At 47.6% G+C, this 27,777-nt stretch overlaps 1 protein-coding gene and 1 long non-coding RNA gene across 5 annotated transcripts in view; one reads left to right on the forward strand and one right to left on the reverse strand.

Moving 5' to 3' along the window:
• BBS2 (Bardet-Biedl syndrome 2) overlaps positions 1-27,777 on the reverse strand; it is a 68,523-nt gene that overhangs the window by 33,427 nt on the left and 7,319 nt on the right. For 2 of the 3 annotated variants that reach the window (XM_078438728.2, XM_078438727.2), the window contains exon 1: positions 703-989. In XM_078438728.2, the coding sequence (XP_078294854.1) occupies positions 703-819 (117 nt within the window). In that variant the 5' untranslated portion in view covers positions 820-989. Of the gene's footprint in view, positions 1-702; positions 990-2,437; positions 2,551-27,777 lie in introns of those variants that run through there. The other variant, XM_078438729.2, reaches the window with a different exon arrangement.
• LOC144614604 (uncharacterized) lies at positions 970-27,706 on the forward strand. 2 transcript variants are annotated; one of them, XR_013552466.2, is made up of 4 exons: positions 970-1,076; positions 6,278-6,401; positions 24,807-24,937; positions 25,783-27,706. It is a non-coding gene; the product is annotated as an uncharacterized LOC144614604 (long non-coding RNA). The 2 variants fall into 2 exon arrangements; XR_013552465.2 differs by having other exon boundaries at positions 24,816-24,937.

Here is a 27,777-nt window from a genome sequence, read left to right on the forward strand (position 1 = left end):
GCAGCCCTGCAGGATTATAAGCTTTGTGAAAGCAGGGATTCCAGCTTTATCTCCAAATCCCCAACATCTAGCACAAGGGAAGTGTTAAGTTTCCTGAATGTTAAATGACCATGTCTTTTTCACCTCTGTGACTCCCACACCTTGCACAGCATCTGGCACATAGTAAGCGCCTAACGGGTACTTAGCGAATAAATTATAGGAAAAGACATAAATGTACATGAATAAAGATCAGGTGAAATTTTAATTGTTTAACTTAGGGGTCTTTGTATTTTTTTTCCTTTTTTTCTGTAAAGTTGTTTGGCTCGAGAGGCAATATAAAATAGTGAAAGGAGCTCCAGAGTGACAGGCAGAGGCCCTGGACTCAACTCTGGGGTGGGTTACCACTCCTAACCCTGACCAAGCCCCTTCCCTTCTGGGGACTTTTCTTCCCCAAGCTCCCTATCTGCACAGGAACTCCAACAGTGTCCAAGTCTAAATGCCTGAAGACAGGTAAAGTTAAGTGTTTAAAAAAGCCCTTCATGCGAGACCCCATTATTCTTCCTTATTCTGCGCGGGAAGGACGGCTACCGACGCTACCGCCCGGTCGCCGGGCAACCGTGGCTGGGGGCGGGGTCGCAGGGTGAGGGGCGGGTCGCATCGGAGCGGCCTGCGGAGATCCTGGGGACACTAGGGACCCGGGCTCGGTGTGGTAGGAGCGGTTACCTTGCCCGCTTGGGTGGCGGCTGCCAGGCACGGGTGAATCCCGTCGTAGCGCCCTATGGCCACCATGCGGGGGCTGATTTTGTGGCGTAGTTTCAGGGTGAACACAGGCAGCAGCATGATGGCTCAGAAGAGGGCTCGCCGCCCGAGGCATGCGTAGCGGAGCCGGCCTCACCCGCCGCGGTGCGGGGCTCGGGGACCAGAGCAGCCCGTCTTCAGCTGCTTCAAACCTGGCGCGAAACAGTGCGGGATCTAGGAGGCCCCCAAACCGCCCGCTCTTTTCTGTGGCCGCTCAGGCCCGCCGAGCCTCTTCTGCGGCTGCGCAGGCTCCGCCCGGGTCCTTCTGCGCCTGCGTGGTCCGAGAACCTGATCCTGAGGTTGGTTCGCTTTCTTTGGTGGAGTTGCGTGTTTTGCTGCTGTTAACTTGACCCAGTTCCATCCCACTGTACGAATGGGTCTGAGCTGTTGCACCCCCGGGGCTTCTCCTAGCACCACAACCAAGCTGCACCCCTGCAGATTCCACACACTAGTACCGCACTCCCAAAGGGTCATTAATTCAAGAAAAGGTGTCTTGGATGCCTGCTCTGCCTTTTGACTTAACTGTTAGTCGAGGCAAACCACAGTGGTTACCGGCACTAACTATACGATCCTTTCCGGGTATTTTTAATCACGCTTTAGACTCTCATGTTTAAATAGTCTAGGGCCCCGCTTGTAAAATTCCCTATATATTTTTAAATGAAAACGTGCATAATTGAAACGTCACAAAACTTCTCATCGTTCATTCAAGCACACAGTGTGTCGGGCACTGTTCTAGACAAAAGAGGTACAGCAGTAAACATAGCGTTTACTACTCCACTGGTGCTCTCCTAGCACTAACATATTTGTCACCAGAGACCACCACTAAACAAGAAATACATGTAGTAGGTCATTTGGTAATAAGAACTATAAAGTTAAAGGAGGAAAGAGGGGTAGAGGGTTGGAGGAAGTGGGGTACTAAATAGGGTGGCTGGGAAGAGACCTCACTGACAATTGACATTTAGGCAAGGACTTGAAGTGAGGCATTCAGCCTGGAAGAGTGTTTCAGCAGGTACAAAGGCCCTGAGAGCTCCCTCTGGCTGCCTTCTGGAGATAGACATTTAAAAGTGAGAGATGAAATTAATAAAAACCAAAGGAGGAGACTGAGAAGGAGCAGCCATTGAGGAAGGAGGACCAGGAGTATAGTGTTCCATAAGCCAAGTGAAGAGAGGGAGAAGGAAAATAACAGTGTCAGATGCTGTAAGTAGGTCTTAAAAGATGAGTTCTAAAATGTTCTTGTTACTTGGGTTTTGTAATTACAGCTGTACAAATGAACATCTTTCTTAAAGCCTACCGGTGTGTCTGTGACTAGGTACAACCTCTTTTGGAGATCATGTCAAAGGACTGAATTTGAGATCCTTGATGGAATGTCAGACCTCAGACAATGGACCTCTGCACCTCCTCTGATAGGCCTTGCCTCTGAGTTCTCCCAGCCCTTTTCTGCCCTACCACTTCTCCTGTCACTTAGGGAAACATCACAGTTCCTAGGAGTTCCCCGTAGTGGGAATTGCCCTGGGCTTGTCCCCCTGCCCTCATCCATCAGAATTTACTTTGTTTTGTGAAGTATCCTTCCCCTCCACCCCCAGACCCTACTTCCATGAAGTTGTCATCAGACTGAATCCACTCCACTCTGCTAATAGCTGATCTCAGCTTGATAGGCCACCTTTCCCACGAACAGCTTGAAAGGCATGAATCTCTACTAGAGATCACTTCAGGCCATCAGTTTCAGACAGACATTTATCGAGGGTCTCCATATGCCCGGCAGTGTCGGAGGACCTATGAAAACAGCAGTGAACAAGAAAGATGTAATTGTGCCCCTGTGGAGTTTACAACCTAGAGGACGTAGGGAGCAACAAACGTTACCCATGAAAGCAAGTAAGATCATTTTGTCTGGTCATAAGGCTGAGGTGCTGGATAGGCCTCAGGGAAAGCCTCTCAGGAGAAACCTGAACTAGGATCTTTATGACAAGAAAGCAGCAGCCATTAGAAAGTGTGGGGGAAGGGCTTCCCACACAGAGGCAACAATAGGGGGAAAGGCCCAGGTTGGGCATGTTCGAAGATCAGGAAGAAGACAACGTGGCTGGAACCTAGTGAGTGAGAAAGAGGTCACATCACCTAGGGCTGTGAGCCATACCGAGGAGCTTAGCAGGTGGACAAGTCCATGTCTAACTGGATTGCCCTGTGAGGCTGGCCTTGGTCTCCACCTACTCAGCGAAGCCTCACTCACTTTATGTACTGCCTTGGTGGCCTGGACCTTTATGGTTTCTCTTCCTAACAGGACGTTGCAATCAGCAGCAGCAGCATCACTGACATTTATTGAGCATCTTCTACATGCCATCATTTCTTTTTTTTTTTTTTTTTTTTTTCAACGTTTATTTATTTTTGGGACAGAGAGAGACAGAGCATGAACGGGGGAGGGGCAGAGAGAGAGGGAGACACAGAATTGGAAACAGGCTCCAGGCTCTGAGCCATCAGCCCAGAGCCTGACGCAGGGCTCGAACTCACAGACTGCGAGATCGTGACCTGGCTGAAGTCGGACGCTTAACCGACTGCGCCACCCAGGCGCCCCCATGCCATCATTTCTGAGACTTCATGTGGATCATCCCACTCAATCCTATAATAACCTTAAGAGGCAGGTACTATTTTACCCTATTTTACAGATGACAAAACTTTTCCTTTGTCTCCTCCTCCCTTCATGACTCTTCAGTGGCTCCCCATTTTCTACCAAAGAGAGCTCAAGCTCTTTGACAGCTTATGGAAATCAAATTCTGACCACCTTTGGCCTCTGCAAGCCTCCTCTTTTGCCACCTCTTGCCTCGAACTCGATCCCGTCTCTGCTGCTGTCTCTAGCTTCCCTACCTTTTCTCATATTTACCCTCTGCCTGGACTGTCCTTTCCCTCATTTCATAACTCCCTCCCATCTTTGGGGACAGGCTGGACATCATAATTCCAGACAGTCATATCTGCTACCACATTTAGGAGGGGTCCGGGAAATCACATCATTTGCCATATGGGGAGTATCTGGGAGCATTTGAGTCTTTGGATCACAATCCTAATTAGGGAGTATTTATTGGGAGTATTTGCCATATTGGGAATATTTGAGTCTTTGGATCACAATCCTAACTAGACTCAGCAAGGATCCCCAGAAGGGTAGATAATCCCCATCCTTTTTGCCTCTTTGCCACTGGACAGAGCAGAGGACTTGGAGGCTCTTTTCCAAGGAGGAAGGAACAACAGCTAGGAGAGGCTGGCCCAGAGAGGCCTCTCCCCCTACCAGCAGTCCCAGAGTGTTCCCTACCTCCAATGATTCTCCACCCCAGGAATCACTGGCTTTTCAGGGAAGACTCCTGTTATCTTCACATCAGTGAGACCTGGGGCTCTGCTGGTGGGCTCTAGGTTGGCAGCCCTACATAGTGCATGAGCCCACAAGTCTCGAAGTATGAAGAACTGGGTTCAAATTCCTCCTCCACCAGTCACGCACTGAGACTCGGGTCCATCAATGAATCCTAACGTACACACTTATTGAGTGCCTTCTCTGTGCCAAGCATTTGACACACACACTTATTCACTTAATGCCCACAGCCAGCTTCGGAGGCAGATTCTGTCGTCATCCCCATTTTACAAGAATGGAAACTGAGTCACAGGGGGTTTATAACCCAAGCCCAAGGTCACACAGCTGGTAAGTGGCAGAACAAGGATAGCAAATGCAGGTGGTCTGGCTCCAGGGCTTGAACTACTAACCACTGCACATACTGTTCCCGCAGTGAACTCCCTGAGCTCCGGCATCCTCTTCTACAAAAGAGAAATATCCATAGTCCTACTTCTGGGGAGTGTTGTGATAATTATACAAATTAATAGAAGTAAAACCATGACTGGCACTTAATAAGGGCTCCCATAAATGGTTCTTATCGCATTATGGGCTTATTACCTCTCGGTGGGAAAGCTGCCTTTGGCTCGTTAGGATCGCTACTGTAATAAATTTGGTGTCTTTTCTTTCTTTCTTTCTTTCTTTTTTTTTTTTTAGCAAGTAGCATTGTTCCTGGTTCCTTCTTATCCCTGGGGGGGAAAAACCCACCTAGCTAGACAGAAGGGTATGGTGGAAACTAGGTGAGATCCATCTTGGGATGCCCACTTCCCAGGGGTCTTGGGCCACACCTGCCACCTGCCTGCCCCCCACCCACGTCCTCACCTCGCTATGTGAAGCATTCCCACTAGAGGGTGTGCAGGTGTAAAGAACAGAGGTTTGTGAGCCTTAGGACTCTGGATTACAGGCCTGGAGAGAGGCCAGCTGAGAGGGACCCTTGGGACAGAAGGCCTCCCATTGTCAGTCACAGTATTGACTTCTGGACAGTGGACTGGGGCAGGGGGCCAGCTGGAGGTGGACCTTTTTTTTTTTTTTTTTTTGAGAGGGGTTTGCAGAGAGAGAGAGAGAGAGAGAGAGAGAGAGAGAGAGAGAATCTTAAGCAGGCTCCATGCCGAGCACAAACCCCGACTCGGGACTCGATCTCACGACTGTGAGATCATGACCTGAGTGGAAATCAAGAGCCAGACACTTAACCAGCTGAGCCACCCAGGCACCCCTGGAGGAGGACTTTGGACTTTTCTTTTGTGCACTGTGATGTCTGCTGTTTTCACAGCAAGTTTGTACTTTTGTAATAAACACACACACTTTAAAATAGTGTGCGAGGGCCGCCTGGGTGGCTCAGTCGGTTAAGCATCCGACTTCAGCTCCAGTCATGATCTTAGCGGTTCATGAGTTCGAGCCCCGCATCGGGCTCTGTGCTGACAGCTCAGAGCCTGGGCCTGCTTCAGATTCTGTGTCTCCCTCTCTCTCTCTTTACCTTCCCTGCTCACTCTCTCTCTCTCTCTCTTAAAAAAAAAAAAAAAAAAAAGGATAATATAGTGTGTGAGTGGAGGATGTCTGTGAATTTCAGAGATCCAGATCCACAGCCCCTCCCCACCCTTACTGCCCCAGAACCCGCCTATAAAAGACCCCAGTCTGAAATTTCCCTAAACTTAAGGGCAGTGGCCGTTAGGATCTCTCCTCAGAGCACAGAGGGGCAGGAGGAGAGCAGGGCAGCACAGGGCCAGGCTCTGTAAGAACGCTTTACGAGCAGCCCTCCCAGATGTCCCCTCCTTCAACCCTTCATCACCTGACTCCCATCACGTGACTGCAGTGGGTCTGCTGCGGGCCATGGGGGTGAGGCTGTCCATCTGGGTCTCCGGTTAGCCCATGTCACACATGTGAGAAGTGAGGAAATGAAGAATCAGATTGCAAGCCATTTACTTAGCAGCATGTCACATATTAAAAAAATCAACAACAACAGAAATTGCTCCTTCTGGTCAGTAGACAGGAGAAAAGGTACCACCACTACTACTAATGATAGAAGCTAACATCTGTTGAGCACTCACTACGTAGCAGACTGCTAAATTACTCATATTATGATCTCACTTAATCCTCCAGCAGTGCTGTGAGATAGGTAATATTATCCCCATTTTTCAGATGCAGAAACTAATTTCAACTCCAGTTTGCATCTGCCCCGCCCCCCACCACCCATGCATGTCATCGAACTGGTAGAAAACCCGGCAGATGCCATCTCAACTGAATGACCACGATGAGTAATATGGTAAGTCACGTTATCCTGCACGGGGCTTCACCTCTGTGGTATTTTCCCCTCAAACTCGTAAGCCCTGTCTAATCAGGAGAAAACAACAGATAAGCCCAAAATGAGAGACAGTCTACAAAATACCTGACCAGAACTCCTCAAAACTGCCAAAGATCATGAAAAGCAAGGACAAACTAAGAAACTGTCACAGAGTGGACCAGGTTCAGGGCACATGGTTAGGAAATGCAATCCTGGCTTGGATCTTGGAGGAGAAAAAGGACGTTAGTGAGAAAATTGGAGAAGTCTGACTAGAATTTATAGATTGGTTAGTAACATTGTACCCATGTTAATTTTGTGTTTTTGACAGTTGTACCGTGGTTATATAAGATGGTAACATTAGGGAGACTGGATGAAGAGTCTGCAGGAAGTCTGGCATAGTGCTGGAGATTGGGATGGTCCTGGAAAGGAGGACTGACTCTAAAGGGCACAAGGGAATTTTTTAGAGTGATAGGAATGTTATATATTTTGATTGTGGTGGTGGTTACATAGACATACACATCTGTCAAAACTCATCAAACTGTACATTTAAAATAATTTTATTGCATGTAAATATACCTCGAGGAAGTAGGGTTTTTTTAATTTTTAAAATCTAAATTTTAATTTTAAATTTAAAAAAATTCAAATCCATTTTTAAGTCACTGCCATACATTAAAGCCTTCGATGGCTTCCCATGACACATAAAACCCCAAATCCTAACTTGGCCTACAGAGCTCTGGTGTCTGTGAACCACCCCACCACACCAAGTGTGGCCTCACCTCAGGACATTTGCACTTACAGCCCCCTCCACCTGGAGTGCTCTGCCCCCAGATCTTGTCAAGCCTGGCTCCCAGGTGTCAATAAAATCTCAGCTCAATGGACCCCTCCTCAGAGAGGCCTACCCGGAGCTCCTGGGGCGCTCTCTCTTTCTCTCTCTCATTACCCTGCTTTGTCATCCCCATCCCTATAGCATTGGCCTACATAACTTCTTCGCACTGAAAAAATTCAAAATAGATTGTTTGGTTTTGCACCAAGAAGCACTGAGAAGCGGTGCCTCCTTCTTTTTCTCGTTTTTACACCATGACACTCACAAAGACCATGACTGAGATGTTGGGCATGCATGATTCTGAATACGATTCTGGGTGGGCCTGAGACTCCCGAAGAGAAGGGAAGCCATGAGGAAATGATTCCCGTTTCCACACATGAGGACATATGAGGACTTCATAACACAATAAAGCAATGCTCTGCCTCACATCCTTAGTTATCTAAAGACCGATTCAATAAGTTGCATTTAGAGACTCTTTAGGGAAATAAAGAAGAGATTTGGTCTAGCAGGATTCAAATGCAGTCGGTAAGCCCAGCACCCAAGGAGCAGAGGAACAGCTCCTGGCCCAGCCCGCCCCGCCTGGGCACAGATCAAAGCTGATAGCTGGAGTCTGTTCCAGTTTCCAAGGAGTGTGCTCTTTATAGCCCCCTGGAGCCATACCTGGGTGTGGGCAGCATCAGACGCTGGCTGAAGCTTGACTCAGCTTCTGTAATTACCTATTTTGGTGGGAAGCCAACGGCTGGGGCACCTGCTCTAGAAGCTGGAGTTTTTCTATGTTGGTATGAATCCCTAGAGCCGACAGCACAGTGCAGCCTTGCAAATCTGAGCACCATATCTTCAGGTGGCAGAGCCGGCTAAAGAAATTCCAAGTCCCAATTCTACAGTCATGGCATTTCCCAGTCGGAAAGGGCAGAGAGATCACCAGCCCCAGCTTCTGACCATCCAGCCCCTATTTGAATACTTCCCATGATTGAGATGCTCACAGCTCACATGGAGGCCATTACCTTTAAACACGATCCTCAGAAATCTCTCACTGACATTATGTGTATAAATATTTTTTATATGTTATATACATATATATCTTTTATATAAACTTACATAAATAGTCTCTTACTCATTATATTAGACTGACCTACGTCTCTCTGTAGAAACAGACAGATTGACTACATGACCTTTGGGGTATTTGAAGATGTATCATCTTCCCTCCGTGGCTTCTTTATGCCAAACACTCCCAGGTGGACCCTTCAAGGGTTCCTTGGGGTGTGTGTGCTGGGGATGGGCATGGAATTCCTAGTTCCCATACCCACCACGGCACACTTTACCATGACTCCTTGCTTGAGGAGACTGCAGACATAATATATTTTGAGCCCTACCCGCTCCCCACCCCCCCCACCACACACACACACACACAGAAGTCCTTTCCCTCACTTGTGGAATTGTCCAGCAGGGACACCAGGAAACAAAGATCAGGGCTATTGTCTTGAAAAATAGACAAAAGCAAACTGGCCAAGGTACAAAGGCTTGACGGGACACAGAGACATGCTCAGCCAGGATTGTGAGAAACTTAACCAAGAGACTATTAACAGAGGTGTGGGCAGGACTTAGGAAACCAACACGGGATAAGGAGGCAGCCATGACTACCTGTCATGGGCTGAATTGTGTCCCCCGACCACCACCAAAAAAAAAAAAAAAAAAAAAAGGTATGTCGGAGACCTAACCCTCAGGGCCTCATAATGTGACCTTATTTGGAGAGGGTCTTTGCAGAGATAATAAGTTAAGAGAGGTGGTTATAGTATCATAATCCATATGACTGGTGTCCTTATAAAAGGGGGAAATTTGGATACAGACACACACACACACAGAGAAAGCCATGTAAAGAGATGAAGGCAGAGATCAGGGTGATGCTTCTATAAGCCAAGGAGTACCGAAGATGGCCAGCACACTCCCAGAAGCCAGGGGAACCCCTCTCATGGCCCTCAGAAGGAACCAGTCCTACAGAGACCTTGGTGTCAGACTTCTAGCCTCCAGAACTGTAAGAGAATAAATCTGCTACTTAAGCCACCAGTCCATGGTGCATTGCTATGGCAACGCTGGGAAACTAACACACCACCCCTAACCTTCCCCAGAGAAGAGAGCTGTGTCCCAGGAGCTCCTGGCTGGAGCTGCATTCACAGAGGTGGCAGAGCCAGGAGGAAGCTGAGCAATGAAGAGCCTCACCACTCTCTCCTCCTACCCTCCAGCCCCCTGCGTGGCCTAAGCCAGTGGAAGCCCGCAGGCAAGGGAGGTGGGAGAAAGTGCCTGGAGGGGCTCACTGTCCACACCTCTTACACCTATCTGGGTATCCCCTCTGCAGATACAGCAGGAAGGGAAGTCAGGAGAGCCTGATCCAACACTTTCATCTGACCCCCTCCTTCCCCAGGAGGGAGCGTGACAATTTCATCTGACCCCCTCCTTCCCCAGGAGGGAGCGTGACAATGCAGCCATTATAATGCAGAATCGACAGTCCAATTGGATGATGTGGATTCTCAGTGCGCACGTGCCTGCTGAATACAAGGCTGCTGCCTGTGACATCATTGCTGTCTTGTGCTTCCACTCGTGCACCCCAACCTCTTTAGAACAATGGCTTCTTGAAAGATTTTGTTATTGAATAGGTAATACTTTGATATCGTATCCAATTAAAAGATACAAAAGCACAAACACGAGGATGTGGAGAAATCGGAACCTTCGTGCGCTGTCGGTGGGACTGCAAAACGGGGTGCGGCCGCTGTGGAAAGCCGTATGATGATTCCTCAAAAAATTAAAAGGAGAACCACAATATGCTCCAGAAATTCCACTTCTGGGGATTATACGCAAAGGAGCTGAAAACAGGCACTCAAACAGCTACCTGTACGCCAGTGTTCAGACAGCATTATTCACAACAGCCAAACAGTCCCAGTGGCTACCAGTAGACGAATGGATAAATCGGCAAAATTCCTATCGTGGAATAGTATTCAGCCATAAAAAGTACCGCATCCATGCTTCCACGTGGAGGAGACTCGAAGGTATTAAGCCAAGTGAAATGAGGCAGACACAAAAGGACAACTATTGTATGATTCCATTCACATGGGATACACGAATAGGCAAATATATCGAGACAGAGGTTCCAGGGGGAGGGGGCGGAGGAGGCGGAGTGGGGACTTATTGTTTAACAGGGTGAGGAAAAAGTCCTGGACACAGACGGTGGTGACAGTTGACCCCGTGAATGTGCCTAATGCTACCGAATTGGATATTTTAAAATGGTTAAAAAGGTAACATTTAAGTTATGTGTATTTTGTCACAGTACAGAAGAGTGTATTTTTTTTAAATTTTTTTTTTAACATTTATTCATTTCTGAGACAGAGAGAGACAGAGCATGAACGGGGGAGGGTCAGAGAGAGAGGGAGACACAGAATCTGAAACAGGCTCCAGGCTCTGAGCAGTCAGCACAGAGCCCGACGCGGGGCTCGAACTCACGGACCGCGAGATCATGACCTGAGCCGAAGTCGGACGCTTAACCGACTGAGCCACCCAGGCGCCCCCCAGAAGAGTGTATTTTTAAAGAGTACGCAACGAAAAGGAAGTCCCCCTCCCGCCCCAGTCCTTGCCATGCAACCCCCTCCTTGGAGACCCTCCTAAGACCAGGTTCTGACTCTCCTTCTGAAGACTGGAGTTACACAGGTAGGTGCTCTCCTCCTGAACCCTTCTCCCTAGCTTCTGTTCACTCCATAAAGGGTGGCATACTAGACACATGGCTTTATATTTTGCTTTTTGCACTTAACAATATGCTTTGGGGAGCATCCTTGTTCTTCTGTGTCTCCCTCTCTCTCTGCCCCTCCCCCCCCCACACGCTGTCTCGCCCTCTCTCTCAAAAATAAATATTTTTTAAATTTTTTAAAAATTAAAACATAAGGGGCGCCTGGATGGCTCAGTCGGTTAAGCGTCCGGCTTCGGCTCAGGTCGTGATCTCGCGGTCTGTGAGTTCGAGCCCCACGTCGGGCTCTGTGCTGACAGCTCAGAGCCTGGAGCCTGCTTCAGATTCGGTGTCTCCCTCTTTCTCTGCCCCTCCCCCGCCCATGCTCTGTCTCTCTGTCTCTCAAAAATAAATAAACATTTAAAAAATTAAAAAATTAAAAAGAATGGTAGAATTTCAGAAACCCGCCAAGTGTGTGTATTCGTGAGGACAGGGGGGGGATACGATCTCGTCAGTTCGGCTTCACAAACGTTTATGGAGGCCACGCCAGGAGAAAGGTCCCTTGCTAGATGCTGGTATAATAATAGCCGACAGCTATAAAGCTCTTACCATGTGGCGGCTACTGTTCTTTGCACATTAACTTACTTAATCCTCAGAACAACCTTATGATGTACGTGCTATTATTAATTAGTCCCGTTTTACAGGTCAGTACTGCCGGGCATGAAGAGGTAAGTAACTCGCCTAAGATCCCATAGCTAATTAGTGATGGAACCGGGGCTGCACCCAGAGTGGGGCTCTAGGGCCCTTGCTCTTGTACAGTCCTGATGCTGCCTCTCGGGCATGCAAACATTTACAGAATTTCATGCCAGCCCCGGGCTTCCTACTGAGAGAGGTATAATGATGCCTTAGACATAAGCCCCATGCTCAATGAGTTCACGGCTGCAGCAGGGGCAGAATTACCCTAATACAAGGCCAAGAACTGATCAGTGTTAAAGGAGGAACAAATCAAATGCTCTGGATGGTGGAGGAAAGATGACGAGAAATATCTTGTAGAGGACGGGACATCTGAGAGTAAAGGGAACCAACAGTAATGGACCAGCCATCCCACACCGGCCACTTCCTATGTTGAGTCCTCCTGATGACCCTATCACCGACCCCATTTCACAGACCCAAAAAACTGAGGGTGCCAGAGATGCATTAAAGTGGTGAAGCCAGGAATCCTCTCCCAGGATCAGCTATAACTCAGAGCCAGCAGCCTCTCTGCGGTGAGGTGCCAACAAGGTGTTCCCAAGGCCAGTGACATCAGCCCTCCTGTGTTGGGAACGTGTGGGATCTTTAGTCAGCCTAATGTGAATTGTGGCCAATTAACAAGCCAAAAGCACTTTGAAGATGACACAGTGCATGTAAAGGGCCCGTTCCCACAGATGGCAGTCAGTGAGGCAGGACAGGGCGGTTTGGGGTGAGGATTATGGGGGGACAATGTCTCAGCAAGGCAGGAATTCCTGGGGCAGAGGAGCCAAGAGGGAGGAGGTTGAACTCATCAGCCAGGCTGGGCTCCAGGCGAAACCTCACTGTTTCTAGAAGGATCAAAAGGAGTCTCTTAAGAGGTCCTGGGAAGCTGCAGGCCTCTGGCCACCCTCCTAAAACAATGATGTGAATGGGGGCATCCCACATGCTGCTCAATCGATGGTCACCACACACTGGGCTCTCGCCAGATGCTTATATAAAGTATCAGCAGAAGGAGACACAAAAACCAGGGAACAGTTGTTGCCTCAGAGAGAACTGCAGGGCTGGCTCAGGGGAGGGAGACAGACTTTTCACCGCACACCCTTGTGCTTCCTTTGAATTTTGAACCATCCAACTGTATTGTCTCTTCAAAAAGAAATAAAGCTGAAAGTTTTAAATAAAGATGATCAGAGCATATCGCTGGGGAAGGAGAAAGGTTACAGAGTAGCTTGTTGGATGTAATTTAATTTCTATGTTCTAAAACCCTACGTGTGACACCAATAAGGGAACACACTGACATCACAGACCTCCTAACGGGATGCACTGAGGACCCGGGATCACTTCCGTGGTGTTGCTGCCCAAACTGCCAAACCCGAATCTACTCCTAAGGACGTGTCAGGCAAACCTTGAGTGGCCCGGCCTGTACCCCTCCAAAATGTCAAGGTCATGAAAGAAAAAGAGGCAGAGGACCTATTTTAGATGGAAGGAGAATAGAAACCCATGGCAACTAAATGTAACTGTGTGGTCCTGGATCGGATCCTGGAGCAGAAGAAAAAATTGCAGTCAACGATGTTGGTGAGACAATTGGCAAAATTTAAGTTAAGACGTGCAGACTAGATAATGGTACTGTGTCAACATTAAATTTCCAGATTTTGTTGATTATAATATGGCTGTATAAATTAATATCTTTGTTTTCCAGAAATACATAATGAAGTATTTAGCAGTAAAGGCTCAACTTACTCTCAAATGGTTAATACACATATATATTAATACGTATATATGTATTATATATACATATATATTAACATGTATATGTATGTATATACATTAAGATGTATATATATATATATGTACATAGAAAGAGAGAGAATGATAAATGTGACAAAATGCACATCTGGGTAAAAGATATATGAGAGTTCTTTATACTAATCTTGTAAGTTTTCCTTAACTGTGAAATTAATTCAAAAACAATAGAAAGATATAAGCCGAAATCTTATCAGTGCTTATTAGTGTGGCGGGATTGCCATTGAGTATTTTTTCTTTTTGCCCATCTATACTTCCCTCGTTTTCTTCTTTCCTTCCTCCCTCCCTCTCCCTCTTCTCTCCCTCCGTCCCTCTGCCCTTCCCTCTGTCCCCCTGCTCCCTTTCTTCCTTCCTTCCCTGCCTCCCTCCCTCCTTCCCTCCTTCCCTCCTTCCTTCCTTTCCTTTTGAAAAAGTGATATGGTAAAAGTAATTCAGCCTAGTTCTTTTCGTTGTTGTTGTTTAAGTAATCTCTACACCTAACGTGGGGCTCAAACTTACAACCCTGGGATCAAGAGGCCATGTATGTTCTACCAACAGAGCCAGCCAGACTCCCCTCTGGTAAAAGCAATTCAAATGCTATAAATGCCTATTCCAGCATAAGTCTGCCTCCTCAGCTCCCCAGCACCCCTCGCAGAGGTAACCACCACCATTACATGTTTCTTGCGTCTCCTTGCAGATGTATTCTGTCCGTATGCGAACGTGGACTGTCTAGGTAGCCTCTCCTTGCTTTCTCCCCACAAATGGTGGCATCTCGTGTCTTGATGTGCACACCATTCTGTACCTTGCCTTTCCTCAGATAACACTATGTATCTTCATGATCCCTCTATATGAAGACGTATTTTTAAGGGCTGCCTAGAATTTCATTGCACTGCTGTGTCATGATTCTTTGAACCAATCCCCATTGCCATGGACAGTTTAGTCCTTTTCCAATCTTTTATAAGCAAAATTACAATGAATTGCACCCACTTCTTTGGGCACAATGTGTAAATAAATACATAGAGAGGATAATCTCCTACAAGTGGAGGTGCTTCCTGGAAGCACGTATGCTTTCACATTTTGAAATTTTTTTTTTAACGTTTTTATTTATGTTTGAGACAGAGAGAGACAGAGCATGAATGGGTGAGGATCAGAGAGAAGGAGACACAGAATCTGAAACAGGCTCGGGGCTCCGAGCTGTCAGCACAGAGCCTGATGCGGGGCTCGAACTTACGGACTGCGAGATCATGACCTGAGCCGAAGTCGGCCGCCCAACCTACTGAGCCACCCAGGCGCCCCTGCATTTTGGATGCTGTCCTGGTTGGCCCGCAGGATGCGCACATCTGGTTCTACACTGCCTCCGCACACCGCACGCTTCACATTTTTGGATCTCTGCCAATCAGATAGATTTTTTTTTTTTTAATGATATCTGGTTGTAGTTCCAATTTGCATTTCTATTATGACAAGCATAGATGGTATCTTATCATTTTCTCTAAATGCCATTTGTATTATTCTGTCATCCCTCCCTGCAAGTATATGAATGATTTAAACTTTCTACCACAGACCTAACCCTCCCACAGAGATACCCATGGCATTAATCCCAGGCTGAGCCCTCTTTGGACCCCTCTGGGGACTGAAAAGAAGAGGATCTGTATCTCCTGGTGCATCTAGACCACAGCCATCCCAGGGACTCCAGTCTCCTTTTGTGTTTACTAGCTGTAAACCAAGGGCGATAATTTACCATGGGAGCTGGGAACGTGACTCAGCTCAGGGTTGGGCAGCCCCGGGCTCTCTGACCAGCCAGCCCCTGGTGCCTGGCCCATGAAGGCCTGATCTCAGAGTTTGCAGCGTGCCCCCTGCCCATCCTCAAAGAACAGAACTTCTTAGTCCCTCTGAGTTTCTGTTTTCTCCCCCAGTCTTTGAAAAGCTGTGGTGGGAACAGAACACTTCATTCAAAGGAAGTCCTGAAAGGCCCTTTTGTGGTGCATCCGGTCCAGGAACCAGCTCAGTGTTCTCTGAAGGAAAAAAGACTTGAACAAAAGCTGGCATCCTAGGAACCCTGGAGGTCAGGCCCTCGTTAATTAGCCACTGGCGTCCCTGCCTCATTAGTATTCACACACAGGCAGAACACAGCTTCTGCCCTCTAAGCTTTCCCTTGAACCTCCTCCATGCAGAGATTGATGTTAGAGGTGGGATTTTTTTTTTTTTTTTCCCTCCATCACTTGCAAGATATCCACAGATAGGGGCTTTTTCTACCTCAGGACCTGGCTGAGGGGGAACATGGCCAGGTTGTCAGTCATTATCTTGATCACGCCCTTCTTGTAGACAGAGCCCCAGCTTTGGAAGCAAATGGACTGATGTTCAGATTCCCCACTCTACCCCTTTCTGGCTGGATGACCTTAGCAGATGACCTCTCGGGGCTAGTGTTCTCCCTACAATTATGGATTTACAATAGTACCTATTGTTCAAGGAAGGTGCTGGTGTCTTGGGACACAAAAAATGTGCAGAAAGGGGATTTGGAGATCACAGAAGAACAGAATGAGAAGGGATTCGTTTGCCAGGCTTTTTCTTAGAGGAGATCAACCCAAGGAAATAACCACTGAGTTCTAAAAAAAAAAAAAAAAAATGCAATCAAATCCTAATACTTCATTTTGAGTTGAAATTCAGAAACTTCTTATTATGCTATTACCTTCAAGGTAAACAATTAAAAAGTAAAAGAAATAAAAAAGTAAATCCTCGCCCTCGCTGCTAAGGCCCCATGTGAGCAGGCCTCTGTCCACCTCCTTGTCTCCAATCTACCACTCAACCTTGGACTGTGGGGTGTCGGCGGGGGCAGGGGCACGAGGGCAGGCCATCTCGAGATGGGCCACGTTGGCATGAAGATTATTTCGAGCTGAAGGCAATCAAGACCCTATGGGCTCAATAGAAACTTTTGCCCCTCCTTTAACTACCCAGAAAAATCTAAATTGGGGGTGTTTTCCAGACCAAGGGTTACTACCAGAGATAAATTTTATCTGAGTCACCCATCTGTATGGCAGGGGCAACATCTAATAACCGAACATCTGCTTTTCTTCTTATCGCCCTTTGAAGCGCACTCCTTTGCCCTGAAGTCCCAGGCCCCTACCCACATCTCTTCAGTTCAGGATGACAAACGTACCTCATTTTGCCTGACCGTTTTGGGAATTCCCATGTGTGTATGGATTCCCCATCTGTACGTCATTAAATTTAATTTCCTCCTATTCATCTGTCCCAAGTCGATTTGATTCTTAGTCCAGCTACAAGGACCCTTGAGGGGACAGGAGCTCTTGCTCCCCGACAGCTCCAAGACCGTGCCAGTGAGCATCTCTCAGTGTGTGAATGCTCAGGGTTCCCTTATCCCTCCCCCAGCCCCTGATGGTGGAAGCCCTTTCGACCTAGACTCTCTCCCACCCTCTCCTCTCCACTCTGGCTGACTCCTGCTCAACATTCAGGTTTCAGCTGAAACATTCACTTATGTAGAATGTGCAGGGGCCTGAACCCCTGAGTGGGTTATTTGCTCCTACGACCCTCTCTCTGCAGGTTCTGTCTGTAGTTTCGGACACCCTGTTTCCATTGCTGGCTGCTAGAGTCACCAGGATGCATTCCTAGAGCTGGCACTGTGACTCACTGTGACTGGCACCTGGAAGGGGCTTGTGGAATATTTTGGCAAAGAAGAAGAGAGGAACATATTGGGGAAGGAAAAGATAGGTTGGAAGGGAGACGTGGATGTACCGACGGGCTTTCTGGAGTCCCACAGCAAAGGGCAGCCACCTACTCGCTTCCCGACTGGGTAAAGCCCCCTGGAGATGAGGAGAGGTTGGGACACACACGTCTATGGCACTTGAAGGAACAAGCCCTTTGAAATCCCCTTCTGAACTTTGCTGGGTACTTCCTCTTAGAAGCTTCAAAGTGGTTTTCAAACCCTAATTACCCCACATACTATGGCCCCAGGCAGCCGCCACACTGGGCCTAGATGTTCCTGTTTGCAAGTTAGGAAACTGAGCCCCAAAGTTAAGTCCTTGCCCGGGGCCCAAAGAGGAAATCAGCCTGAAAGGTTGTTCCCGTTCTCAGGAAACTACCCAATAGAGGAAGAGCTGGAAGCTGAGGGTACTTTGGGCCTCGGTTTACCTATATGGGTGAGGGGACCCTCACTGCTCTACAATTCTTTAATTCTCTACTGTGCATTTACCCAGCTCAGGAGTTGAGGCAGCCCAGGCAGGCCACATGCGGCCCTCAAACATGTGTTGTGATTGTCTTAGGGTTTTGGTTTTTTTTAACAGAAGATTTTTATAGCAAAATTGAAATTTGAGGATTCTCTTGAAACATCAAAAGGTCTGGAAACACTGGACCCACAGATTCCATCTCCACTAGGTCTAAGGCTAGCTGGAGCTGGGCAGCAGCTACCTCCTTTGCACAGGGCACATGTTCGCCAGTTTGCCACAGACCCCAGTGCCCCCTCTTGTCTCCGACCTGGCTTCCTTCACTCATTCATGAAACCCGCTGAGCCCTCTTGGCAATTGAATCAAAGCTCTTGTACTGCCTCTTCCACCTTAGTTACTACCTCTGGCTGCTCTGGCCTTCTCTGGGTTTCTTGTAAAAGCCAAACTCTTTCCAGCCACAGGACCCTTACATATGCTGTTCTGTCTGCCTGGAACTCTCAGTTGAAGGGTGGCTTCCTTTATCTGAATTGGGTTCCCCTTAATGTATCTATAGCTATCTCCCAGGCCGCATCACAACTTGTATTTATTCATGACTGTGCTTACTTGCTTGTCTTCTGTCTCCCCTATTAAAATACAAACTCCTGGAGGGCAACAAAAACTCAGTGTTATTGACTGCTGCCTCTGCAGCATGCAGCCCAGAACCAGACAAACCTTGGGAACTTGGTAAATGTTTCTGGCGTGAACGTGTGCATGAATGCATGAATGGGACCCTGGCAGGCCCAGTGGATGTCCATCCAATGATAAGTAGCCAGTCATCCTGCCAGGGGCAGGCACATGTGCTCCCTTTTCCAGAAGCCCTGGGATAAAAAGTGAGCGAGAACACTTCAGGGGGGTTTTAAAAGTATTTATACCTGGATACATGTGTCAGGCAAGGACGGATGACTAAAGCAACCAAAGAAGACCCCAAAATGAGAGTACAAAGTGAGGCTTCTTCCAGATGCAGAAAAGGAGGCTTGGCTTCAATTAAATCAGCAAGTCCCAAAGTGGATGCAGAGAGGGGGGATGATGGACACCAATGTCAACAATCACGAAAAGGAGAGCCTCCCTTGAAGTTCAAGAGTTTAAGGCAAAGACAAGCCACCTCCCTCATCCTACTTTATGCAAAGGACCTTATGATGTCTTCTACCCAAGACACAGGATGAGTCAAGAATAAAAACAGGTTTAAGGAAGCATCCGATTGCTAGGGGACAGGTCAGAGGCTGGGTTGGAGGCCCATTTACAACCATGTGGTCAGTGTTTGGTGATGTCGAATGAATAAATGACAGCATGAATTTTGCAGATATCCAATATTATAAGATGCCATATTGCATGCCTCTCCCCCAGGTGCCCAGCAGATCCTGGCCAGAGCAAGAGTGCTGGGCAAAACAGATTCAAACGGTCATTCATTTGGTGTATCTGGTATCTCCAAGGTGTACCTAACTCGTGTTAAAAAGGTTAACCTTCCAGGCTGGGAGTCAGCCACTGAAAGGGGGTCGGCCACAGGGAAATTTACAGGGTGAGGATGGTGAGGCTGAATAGGTTTGGCATCTCATATTGGATGAATGGAGGGGTTCTCCAGAGGTGGGGGGGTAAAGGGATGAGGTGGCGTGAACAGGTATCGCCAGCTTCTGGTCAAGAATCCGTTCCCAGCATCTCAGATCCCAAGAGGGAACAGCTCCTCATCGTTGGCCATCCCCCAGCTTCTCCCGGCCTCCTGCAGCATCTCTCCCCTCCATATCCCAGGAAAATAAGAGAGATTGGCCAGAGGACAAACGTGGCACTTGAAGGTGGCTGGGGGCTGGAGAAGCGGAAAAAGGCAGGAGATTTTTGCTCATCACAAAAACAAACAAAAAAACCCTAAAGAAAAAAAACCCATAAAACTTTACTAACAATGCTCCCCAAAAGGGAATAGACTACTGCCTAAGGTAATGAGCTTCCGGTCACTGGAAGAGTACAGGTGAGACCCTGGAAGCCATTTTCATGACTCTTGTAGATGGGATTCCAGCCAGCATCAAGTAATGTTCTTATCTTGGTGGCTGTGGGTGGGAGAGTTCTCAGACCCCCCGATATTGTAGGCAACATTTTTTCTGTATCTTTTGTTTTTCTTATGGAAAGTGTTGATAAGTTTCTTTAGTTTCTCAAAAGGGTTTATGACTCAAAAAAGATTAAAAATTATTCAGAGGAACTGATGAGGTCACCATTTCCCCAACCACTTCTGATTCTGCACATCAGAATCATCTGAGGAGTTAAAAAAAATATGGGGTGCCTGGGTGGCTCAGTCGGTTAAGCGTCCGACTTCGGCTCAGGTCATGATCTCACGGTGTGTGCGTTTGAGCCCCACGTTGGGGTCTGTGCTGACGGTTCAGAGCTTGGAGCTGATTTGGATTCTGTGTCTCCCTCTCTCTCTGCCCCGCTCCCACTCACTCTTTCTCTCTCAAAAATAAATAAACATTAAAAAAATTTTACAAAAAATATGAGACCCTCCCCAGCTCCCACTCCGCGCTTACTGAACCAGAATCCCCCAAAATTTGTGTTTTTGAAGAGCTCTTACTGGATGATTCTGATGCCCTCAACCAAGGACTGGTCTGAAGTCTCTAAAAAATAGTAACCAAAGGAAGGCCTCCGTGAATTTTAAGTGATTTTTCACCCCAAAAGTTTTAGAATTCCAAGACAGAGGTCACAAAACAGGGCCCCGTGGGCTTCTCTGGCCTATGGGGGTGTCTTAAAATAATAAACAACTTTGGCCAATGTTTAAAAATTGGAATACTTCTGGGTGCGTGGATGGCTCAGTCAGTTAACTGCACAACTCTTGATTTCGACTCAGGTCATGATCTCACAGCTTGTGAGTTCGAGCCCCAAGTCGGGCTCTGCACTAATTGTACAGAGTTTGCTTGGGATTCTCTGTCTCCCTCTCTCCCGGCCCCTCCCCCACCCCTCACTCGCTCCCTCTCTCTCTCTCTCAAAATAAATATTTACAAAAATAAAAAAATTGGAATAGTTCACACACAATTCAAATTTTCAACTTCTATAAAATGCAATAAATTTCTCCTGTAAAATCTCCTATAAGAGAGCTAACAAAATTTGACCCTAATTTGCAAATCCCAATATTTGATTGAAACTTATTGTGTTTGCCACAGTCCCCACCACTCCCTATGGCATACAATCAGCTTACTTTGCTCTTAGGAGTTAACTGCCTAGCCCCTGCAGGCACTTAAGTTTGAGACCCCTATTTGGAGCTTCCCCAAAAATTCACCAGCCTAAGAGATTGTTGACTCCAACGTATTTCCCAAATTGAGAAGAAGGCTGTCTGCTCCTGGCTGAGCTGGGAACTGAGGGGCCACAGGTCTCCACTTTCCCCAGCCCTCTGCCTCCCACCCAGCTGACATCTAGGAGTTGTCCTTCAACTCTGTCCAGCACCAGGCCAAGGACTTCAAAGCCACACTAGATCCAAATTGAGTTGACATTAATCCTCTTTGGCCTCGGCCTGTTTTCTTCTGCCAGGCAGAAACTTCCCACCTCTGCTCGCTTCCTTTTAAAATTAACAAGCGTTGCAGGCAAGCATCAAAGGCAGGGTTGTGTCTTTAATATTCCAGGCAGGCCCAGGCTGTGATCACAGCCCCTCCCCCCATCTTCTTCTCTTCCCAACTGAATTGGGGAAAATGGTTCGGCTGAGAGTGCCAGAATCAGAACATTGGCCATCCTTGTCTGTTTGATATTTGCACCAAGGAAAATTCCAGGGCCAGCAGAACATCTTCACAGCAATTTTCTTCAAAGTGCCCTGCAAAAACTGGGCAATTATTTGTAAGAGGCAGCCTTAGAAGGGTATGTTATTATCCCCATTTTACTGGCAGGGAAGCAGAGGTCAAATGGCCTGCCCCAGCCAGAGAGAAAGAGAGAGTGAGATGGATGGAATCAAAGCATAAATCAATGTTCATCTGAGACTCACACAGACCTGTGTCTGGTCCAGGAATTCTAGCACACCCAGGCTTTCATACCCGGCTGGGTTGTCGTGACCACCCCTCCTGGTTCTCATGCTCAGCTTCCCAGACCTGAGCTGTGTGAAGACAGTAGGTCAGTAACCCCACAGGCACTGACTGAGGGGGTAACAAGTTCTGTCATCAGCCCTCTACCACGCAGGAAATGACTGTGGAGACTAATGATCCTCCTTCCATACAACCCTTCAACTCTTGTCTTTGTTTTTTTTCTCTGTAACATTAATTGGGGATGATCTGATTATTTTCAGAGGACCATGCATTTATCCTGAAGTAATCCACAAGTTAAATAACTAGGGCACCATAGTTCCAAGTTATTAGTGGAACCCTGGCAGGTGGGAAGGGGCTGTAGGGTCAGAGGATTGGTCCATCTAGCTGAGGGACCTGTTCAAACAGAAGTCCAGGGACACCACCCCCGCTGAGATTTTGGCGTTGGAGGTCTGGCAAGCCCACTGTTGGCAGAGCTCGTCGCAGGGGCTACAGGTCCTGAGCTGCTATATTCCCTCCCACATCTTTGGAGGAAAAGCCTGGCCAAAAAGTGCCTGCAGACAATGAACAATTTTCTCAAAAAAGGGACTTTGATCCCAACGCTTTTATTTATTTTTTAAAAACTTTTAACATTTATTTATTTTTGAGAGACAGAGTGTGACCAGGGGAGGAGCAGAGAGAGAGGAAGACACAGAAACTGAAGCAGGCTCCAGGCTCTGAGCTGTCAGCACAGAGCCCAACGCAGGGCTCGAACCCACAAACCATGAGATCATGACCTGGGCCGAAGTCGGATGCTTTACTGACTGGGCCACTCAGGCATCCTAATCCCAATGCTTTTAAATACAAACTGCCTTTCTGGGACTTCAGCTGAGGGGACTGCCCCTCTAGAAATCATAGAGTCAAGCACCTTCCCAACAGCTCTCTCTTTACCAGCACCCAGAACAGAACTGGGAGGGGCCTGAGCAGTTATCTAGCTATGGACACCTCCTCAGTGTTTCGGGGGGAACTGAGGCCCTGGCAGAGAAGTGAATTAGTGAGTGAGTGACACCAGTGAGTGAATTAAGAAGACTTGGTTGCCCTGGAGAGAGAAGATACGAGAGAAAAAGTAAGATGTGTGCACAGAGGGGAATGAGACAAGAGGAGGAGAGAGGAGGAGGAGGAGGAGGAGGAGGAGAAGGAGGAGGAAGAGGAAGAGGTAGAGGAGGAAGGACACAAAAGGGAAGGAATGGAGAGCAAGAGAAGGGGGGGGGGGGACAGACACCCTTGTTTATTTCACCACCCAAGCACATGGTTCTGTGATGCCCGCCAATGATCTCTCTGGGAATCTCAGCTCCCCAATTACACCATAAAACCTTCTTTGTACCCCTAGGTGAGGCATGTGGCACCATGTGGGGCCCTAAGCGGTTGCTTCATCTGAGCGAGTGGTTCTGCGAATGGCCACACTTGATAGTCACATGGGAGTTACAAAGGCCAGGAGGTTTTATTCCTCGATGCATCACCTCACCCAGCTGATCCGCACCATGGGTGGGATGATAGGCAAGGCCCTTCCCCTCTCGGAGCCTCAGGCTCCCTATCTGTAAATGGGTTTGGGATTGAGAGAGGGTTTAGACCACATTATTGCCCTTATAGCCCTGGCATTCTAGAATTACGTTCGTTCCAGGAGTTCTGCTTCTGTCCTTCTTCAGGTATTCCTGAGAGGTGTTAGAGGGAAAATTCAGAACTCCTTACTATAAATAAATTTCAACTGGAAGGAAGAGTTTTTCAACAAAGGGTATAAAGCACAGAAGCCTAGGATGAGTTTTGCCAACTTGACCAATCCCCCGTGGCCTGAGCAACTGCTGGCAGAGAACATGAAGACTGCGGACACAGCTCCAGGCTGTCCCTCCACTCCCCACTGACCCTGAGTGGCCTTCCTGGGGACGTACGAGGGTGTTCATCTTCCTCATCCCCCAAGATCACTTTGAGTCCTCTGAACGGGGAAATTATTAAAAACCAGTAAGGTGCGGGGCGCCTGGGTGGCTTAGTTGGTTGAGCGTCCAACTTCAGCTCAGGTCATGATCTCACAGTCCGTGAGTTTGAGCCCCGTGTCGGGCTCTGTGCTGACAGCTCGGAGCCTGGAGCCTGCTTCGGATTCTGCATCTCCCTCTCTCTCTGCCCCTCCCCACTTGTGCTCTGTTGCTCTGTCTCTCAAAAATAAATAAATGTAAAAAAAAAAATTTTTTTTTTAAATCAGTAATGTGGAAAGACAGAGACAGGCCGTGTGACTATGAAAGTGATACAAACTGGTCCCAAAGTCGGATTGGTTAGTGCGATGCCCACTGAGCAATCGTAGAACGCAGCGCGTTAGCAAGAACACTGGACCACAGAGTAGACCCAAGCAGCCAAAAATCTTTACAATGGTACACTCAGCCTCAGTACTAATGAGGGGAATGTAAACCAGTAACCAAGAAAATGCCAGACTGATGAAACTTAAGTCTGACAATATCAAGTGTTAACAAGGACGTGGGCAAATGGTCCCTTGAGGACATTGATCACACGGGAGTATGAACTTTTGGTAAGCAATGTGAGACTATCTAGTAAAGTAGAGTCAGCCTGTGACCTTCCGCTCAGCAAGTCTGTTCCCAGAGAAACTCTGGGACATGTCACACAAGGAACCATGCATATGTGGCAATCCATTACAGCAGCGTTCGCAATAACGATAAAGGGGAAACATCTAAGTGCTCGCCAATAAGAAAAAGGATAGAACGGTGAGATCGTCTTATAATAAATAGAATGCTATAGGGCAGTTAAAATCATAAATTTCAAAATGCTAAGCCAAAAAAGCAAAAAAAAAAAAAAAGTTGTAAAAGGCTACATGGAGAATGATGCCATTTTATATGAGGTTTACAAACTTGTAAAACAAGACCATATAATTTTTTATAGATACATATATATGTAGTAAAAGTAGAAAAACATGCGTGGGCATGGTCGACACTTTGAGAAATCAGTTCCTGGGTTTGGTGGTGGGGTAGGCAGGAGATAAGGGACGTTTACATGAAGGGTTTCCACTCTGCTTTGCTCCTTTAGGTCATTGAAATGAATAATAGGACTTAATGTTAATATTTGGTCATGCTGGAAGTTTCTACGTTTAATTTTCTATTCTCTGTTTTTGAGATCGTTCAGAATAAAAATAATAACTCAAAAAAGAGAGAGAGCAAAAAACAAGGAAGAGCATTGGCCCAGAGTTCCAACTGAGAAATCTCCAAGTGCCGCTGTTCCCTTGGGCAAGTCCACTAACCCTGAAGGTGAAGCTGGTGTTCAATGGTTTTCCTACGGGTTCTAGCTGCGATACCACCCCCACCCCAGATAAAATCATTACGTGAGAGGAGGTGGGTGGGATGCATAGGATAAAACAGATTTTAAAAAGAGTGGCTGCCCCATTTAAATAGAAGAGAGGAGGGGTGAGGCCTGACATCCCCTCTGCAGCAGCCCCTGCAATACACCTCCCTGAATCCCCGGGGGTGTGAGCCTGAGCGGCGTGAAGACCCCAACACTCCGTGAGGAACCCAGAGTCTACCTAGACTGGGAGAAATGAAGGGCCAAGACCAGGCAGCTAGGGCACAAAATTTAAGGAGCTACTCACTCTCGGGGTCATTCAAGCACCACCCTGCACTTGCGTGCCTTTAGAGAAATCCTGCTTGCTTTCCCTTTTTCTGACGGCTATTGAAATATGTATTGCCCGTGCTGGAAAGCAAGCTCCTGATGACCAGTCCGTGTGTCTGGCTCACTGACCTCATCCAGAGTGCTAACCTGAAGCCTAGTACACAGCAGGGCCTGAATGTTTGCTGAAGGATTGATGGAAGGAAGGGAGGAGGGAAGGGAGGAAGGGAGGGAGGGAGGAAGAAAGGGAGGAAGGGAGAGACGGAGGGAGGGAGGAGGGAAGGAGGGAAGGAGGGAAGGGGGGAGAAAGGAAGGAAAGGAAAGTAGGAAGAAAAAGGACTTAGGAAGGACAAATGGACAGATGTGAGCCTCTCGTCCCATCCCCAAAGCCCTAATCTGGGCTGCCAGCCAACCTGGGCCAGCCACTTTGCTCCTGGGGGCAATGAGTGTGGGTAATTGTTGGCTTTGACCTTACTCATCCTTCCTCTAGGGCCGTGTGCAAAGCGGAGGGTTTCACTTGCCCAGTGGGTACTGAATTACAGCCCTGGAGCTGGAGTCCTGTGTAATTAACTAGCAGCCACAAGCCCTGGAGAGTCTGTGAAGTCTGCCGAGCACACAGATGATTGGGCATCGAGCAAGGTGGATCCTAATTAGCCTTGGCCTGATTTTTACAATCCACAGAGCTGAGACCCACCTCCTGGGAGGCTGGTTACGCACCGGTTGTGGGTTCTTTACCTGAGCTCCGTGAATGGAAGGGGGGGCCTGGAAAACAAAATTCTGTGTGTATACATTTTGGTTGGAGTGAAGAGGCTTTCTTGGAGCTATCCTGAGACAGAACAGCCCAGACTCCCTGGCATGTATAGCTTTCTCGGTCTCTCTCTCTCTCTCTCACACACACACACACACACACACATGCATTGTTACCTTAGCTTATCTGATGGAACAAATGTCTAGAGACATATATTTAAAGGAAACGTGAAGAACCTTACAGTTTATCAAAATCTGTACAAGCTCTTCCTGATGATAAGATCTTCAGAACTCGGATCACAGAGAGGGAAGCATCTCGTTAGCCCGGCAGGGGAGGAGTCATAGCGCATGAGGAAGGGGGTGCTGGCCCTGCTCCTCTCAACCAGCCTCCCACTCCAAAGCCCAACTCGCCAGGGTTTGGGGCTCTGTCACCCCTCTGCACCATGCTTTTCCAGGCCGGGCTGTGGGCAGATTTGTGACAATGATGTTCACCCTTCGTGTTCTTCACGGCTTCCTACTGCTCCCGCGAGCTTTCTATCCTAGCATCTCCTGTCCTGCTCCTTCCACTTATCATTTCCCTTCTAAAAATGACAAGCTGATGTTCGGAGAGGTGACATGCCTTGCTAAAGCATCGAGGCCAAACTCCAGGTATATCTGACTCCGCATCAAGCCGTCTATAAACATAGCACGCCACCACAAACATAAAATCTTAATAATATCTACCATTGCTCGAGCACTTGCATGTTAAATGCTTGATCTTCTTCATTTTCTCTTAATCCTCACCATAACTCTATGAGTAGACCCCCATTTTATAGTTGAGGTTCACAGAGATAAGGGAGCTTCCATAGAAAGCGGATGGAAGAGTCAGAATGGGAAACACGTGTGAAGGACTGCTGCCCATAATATTCATCATGCTCTCTCTTGCTAGAGTGTGAAAGGCTATCAAGAAACCCACAACTGGTGCGAGGACAACTAGGCTGTGGTTGTGAATGGACAGTGACACTGGGAGGCAGGGGCATGCAAATTATACCTCAATGAGGTACCATTACACTTCTTCACACTTATCAGAAGGGCAAACATTTCAAAGTCTGAATAGAAGAAGTATTGGAGGAGGAAGTGGGGAAATAAGAACTCTCAGAAATTGCTCAAGGGAGTGCAGATTAGTAGAAGATCTTGGGAGAGCGATTGTCCCCCCTACCACCTAGCTACCCTCCTTCTAGGGATGAGTGAGTTTTGTATATTTATGTACATGACATGAAGGGGGATGTTCCTTGCAGGATTTTTGTAATAAAGAAAACATAGTATAAGGGTCTAGGGCAAGAGCAGGTGCAAGGGGGCCCAGTTAGGAAAGGAGCCGAATCTTCCCGGGAGGTGATGGTGGCCCAAACCCGGCGGCGGCAGTCAAGGCAGGCGAGACTGAGACGGAGACCATAGGGGAATCTGGTTGGAGGTGAGGTGGGGAGAGGCGGTTGGGGATGGAGTCTGAGATGCTGTTTGACATCCATATGGAGATGCTGAGTAGCAGCCGGAAATATGGGGCTGAAGTTCAAAAGAGAGGCCGGGGCTGGAGATGTAAACTGGGAGTCATAAGCACATAGATGGTGTTTAAAGCCATAAGCCTGTTAACTTTTTTATTTCTTATAAATAAAAGAGCTGAAGCAAATATGATCGTGTTGACATCTGTTAATTCTGGGTGGTCGATACGATGGTGGTTGTAATACTCTTCTTTGTACTTTTT

Source organism: Panthera onca, chromosome E2 (assembly GCF_046562875.1).
Source record: "Panthera onca isolate mPanOnc1 chromosome E2, mPanOnc1 haplotype 2, whole genome shotgun sequence".
Taxonomy (NCBI): domain Eukaryota; kingdom Metazoa; phylum Chordata; class Mammalia; order Carnivora; family Felidae; genus Panthera; species Panthera onca.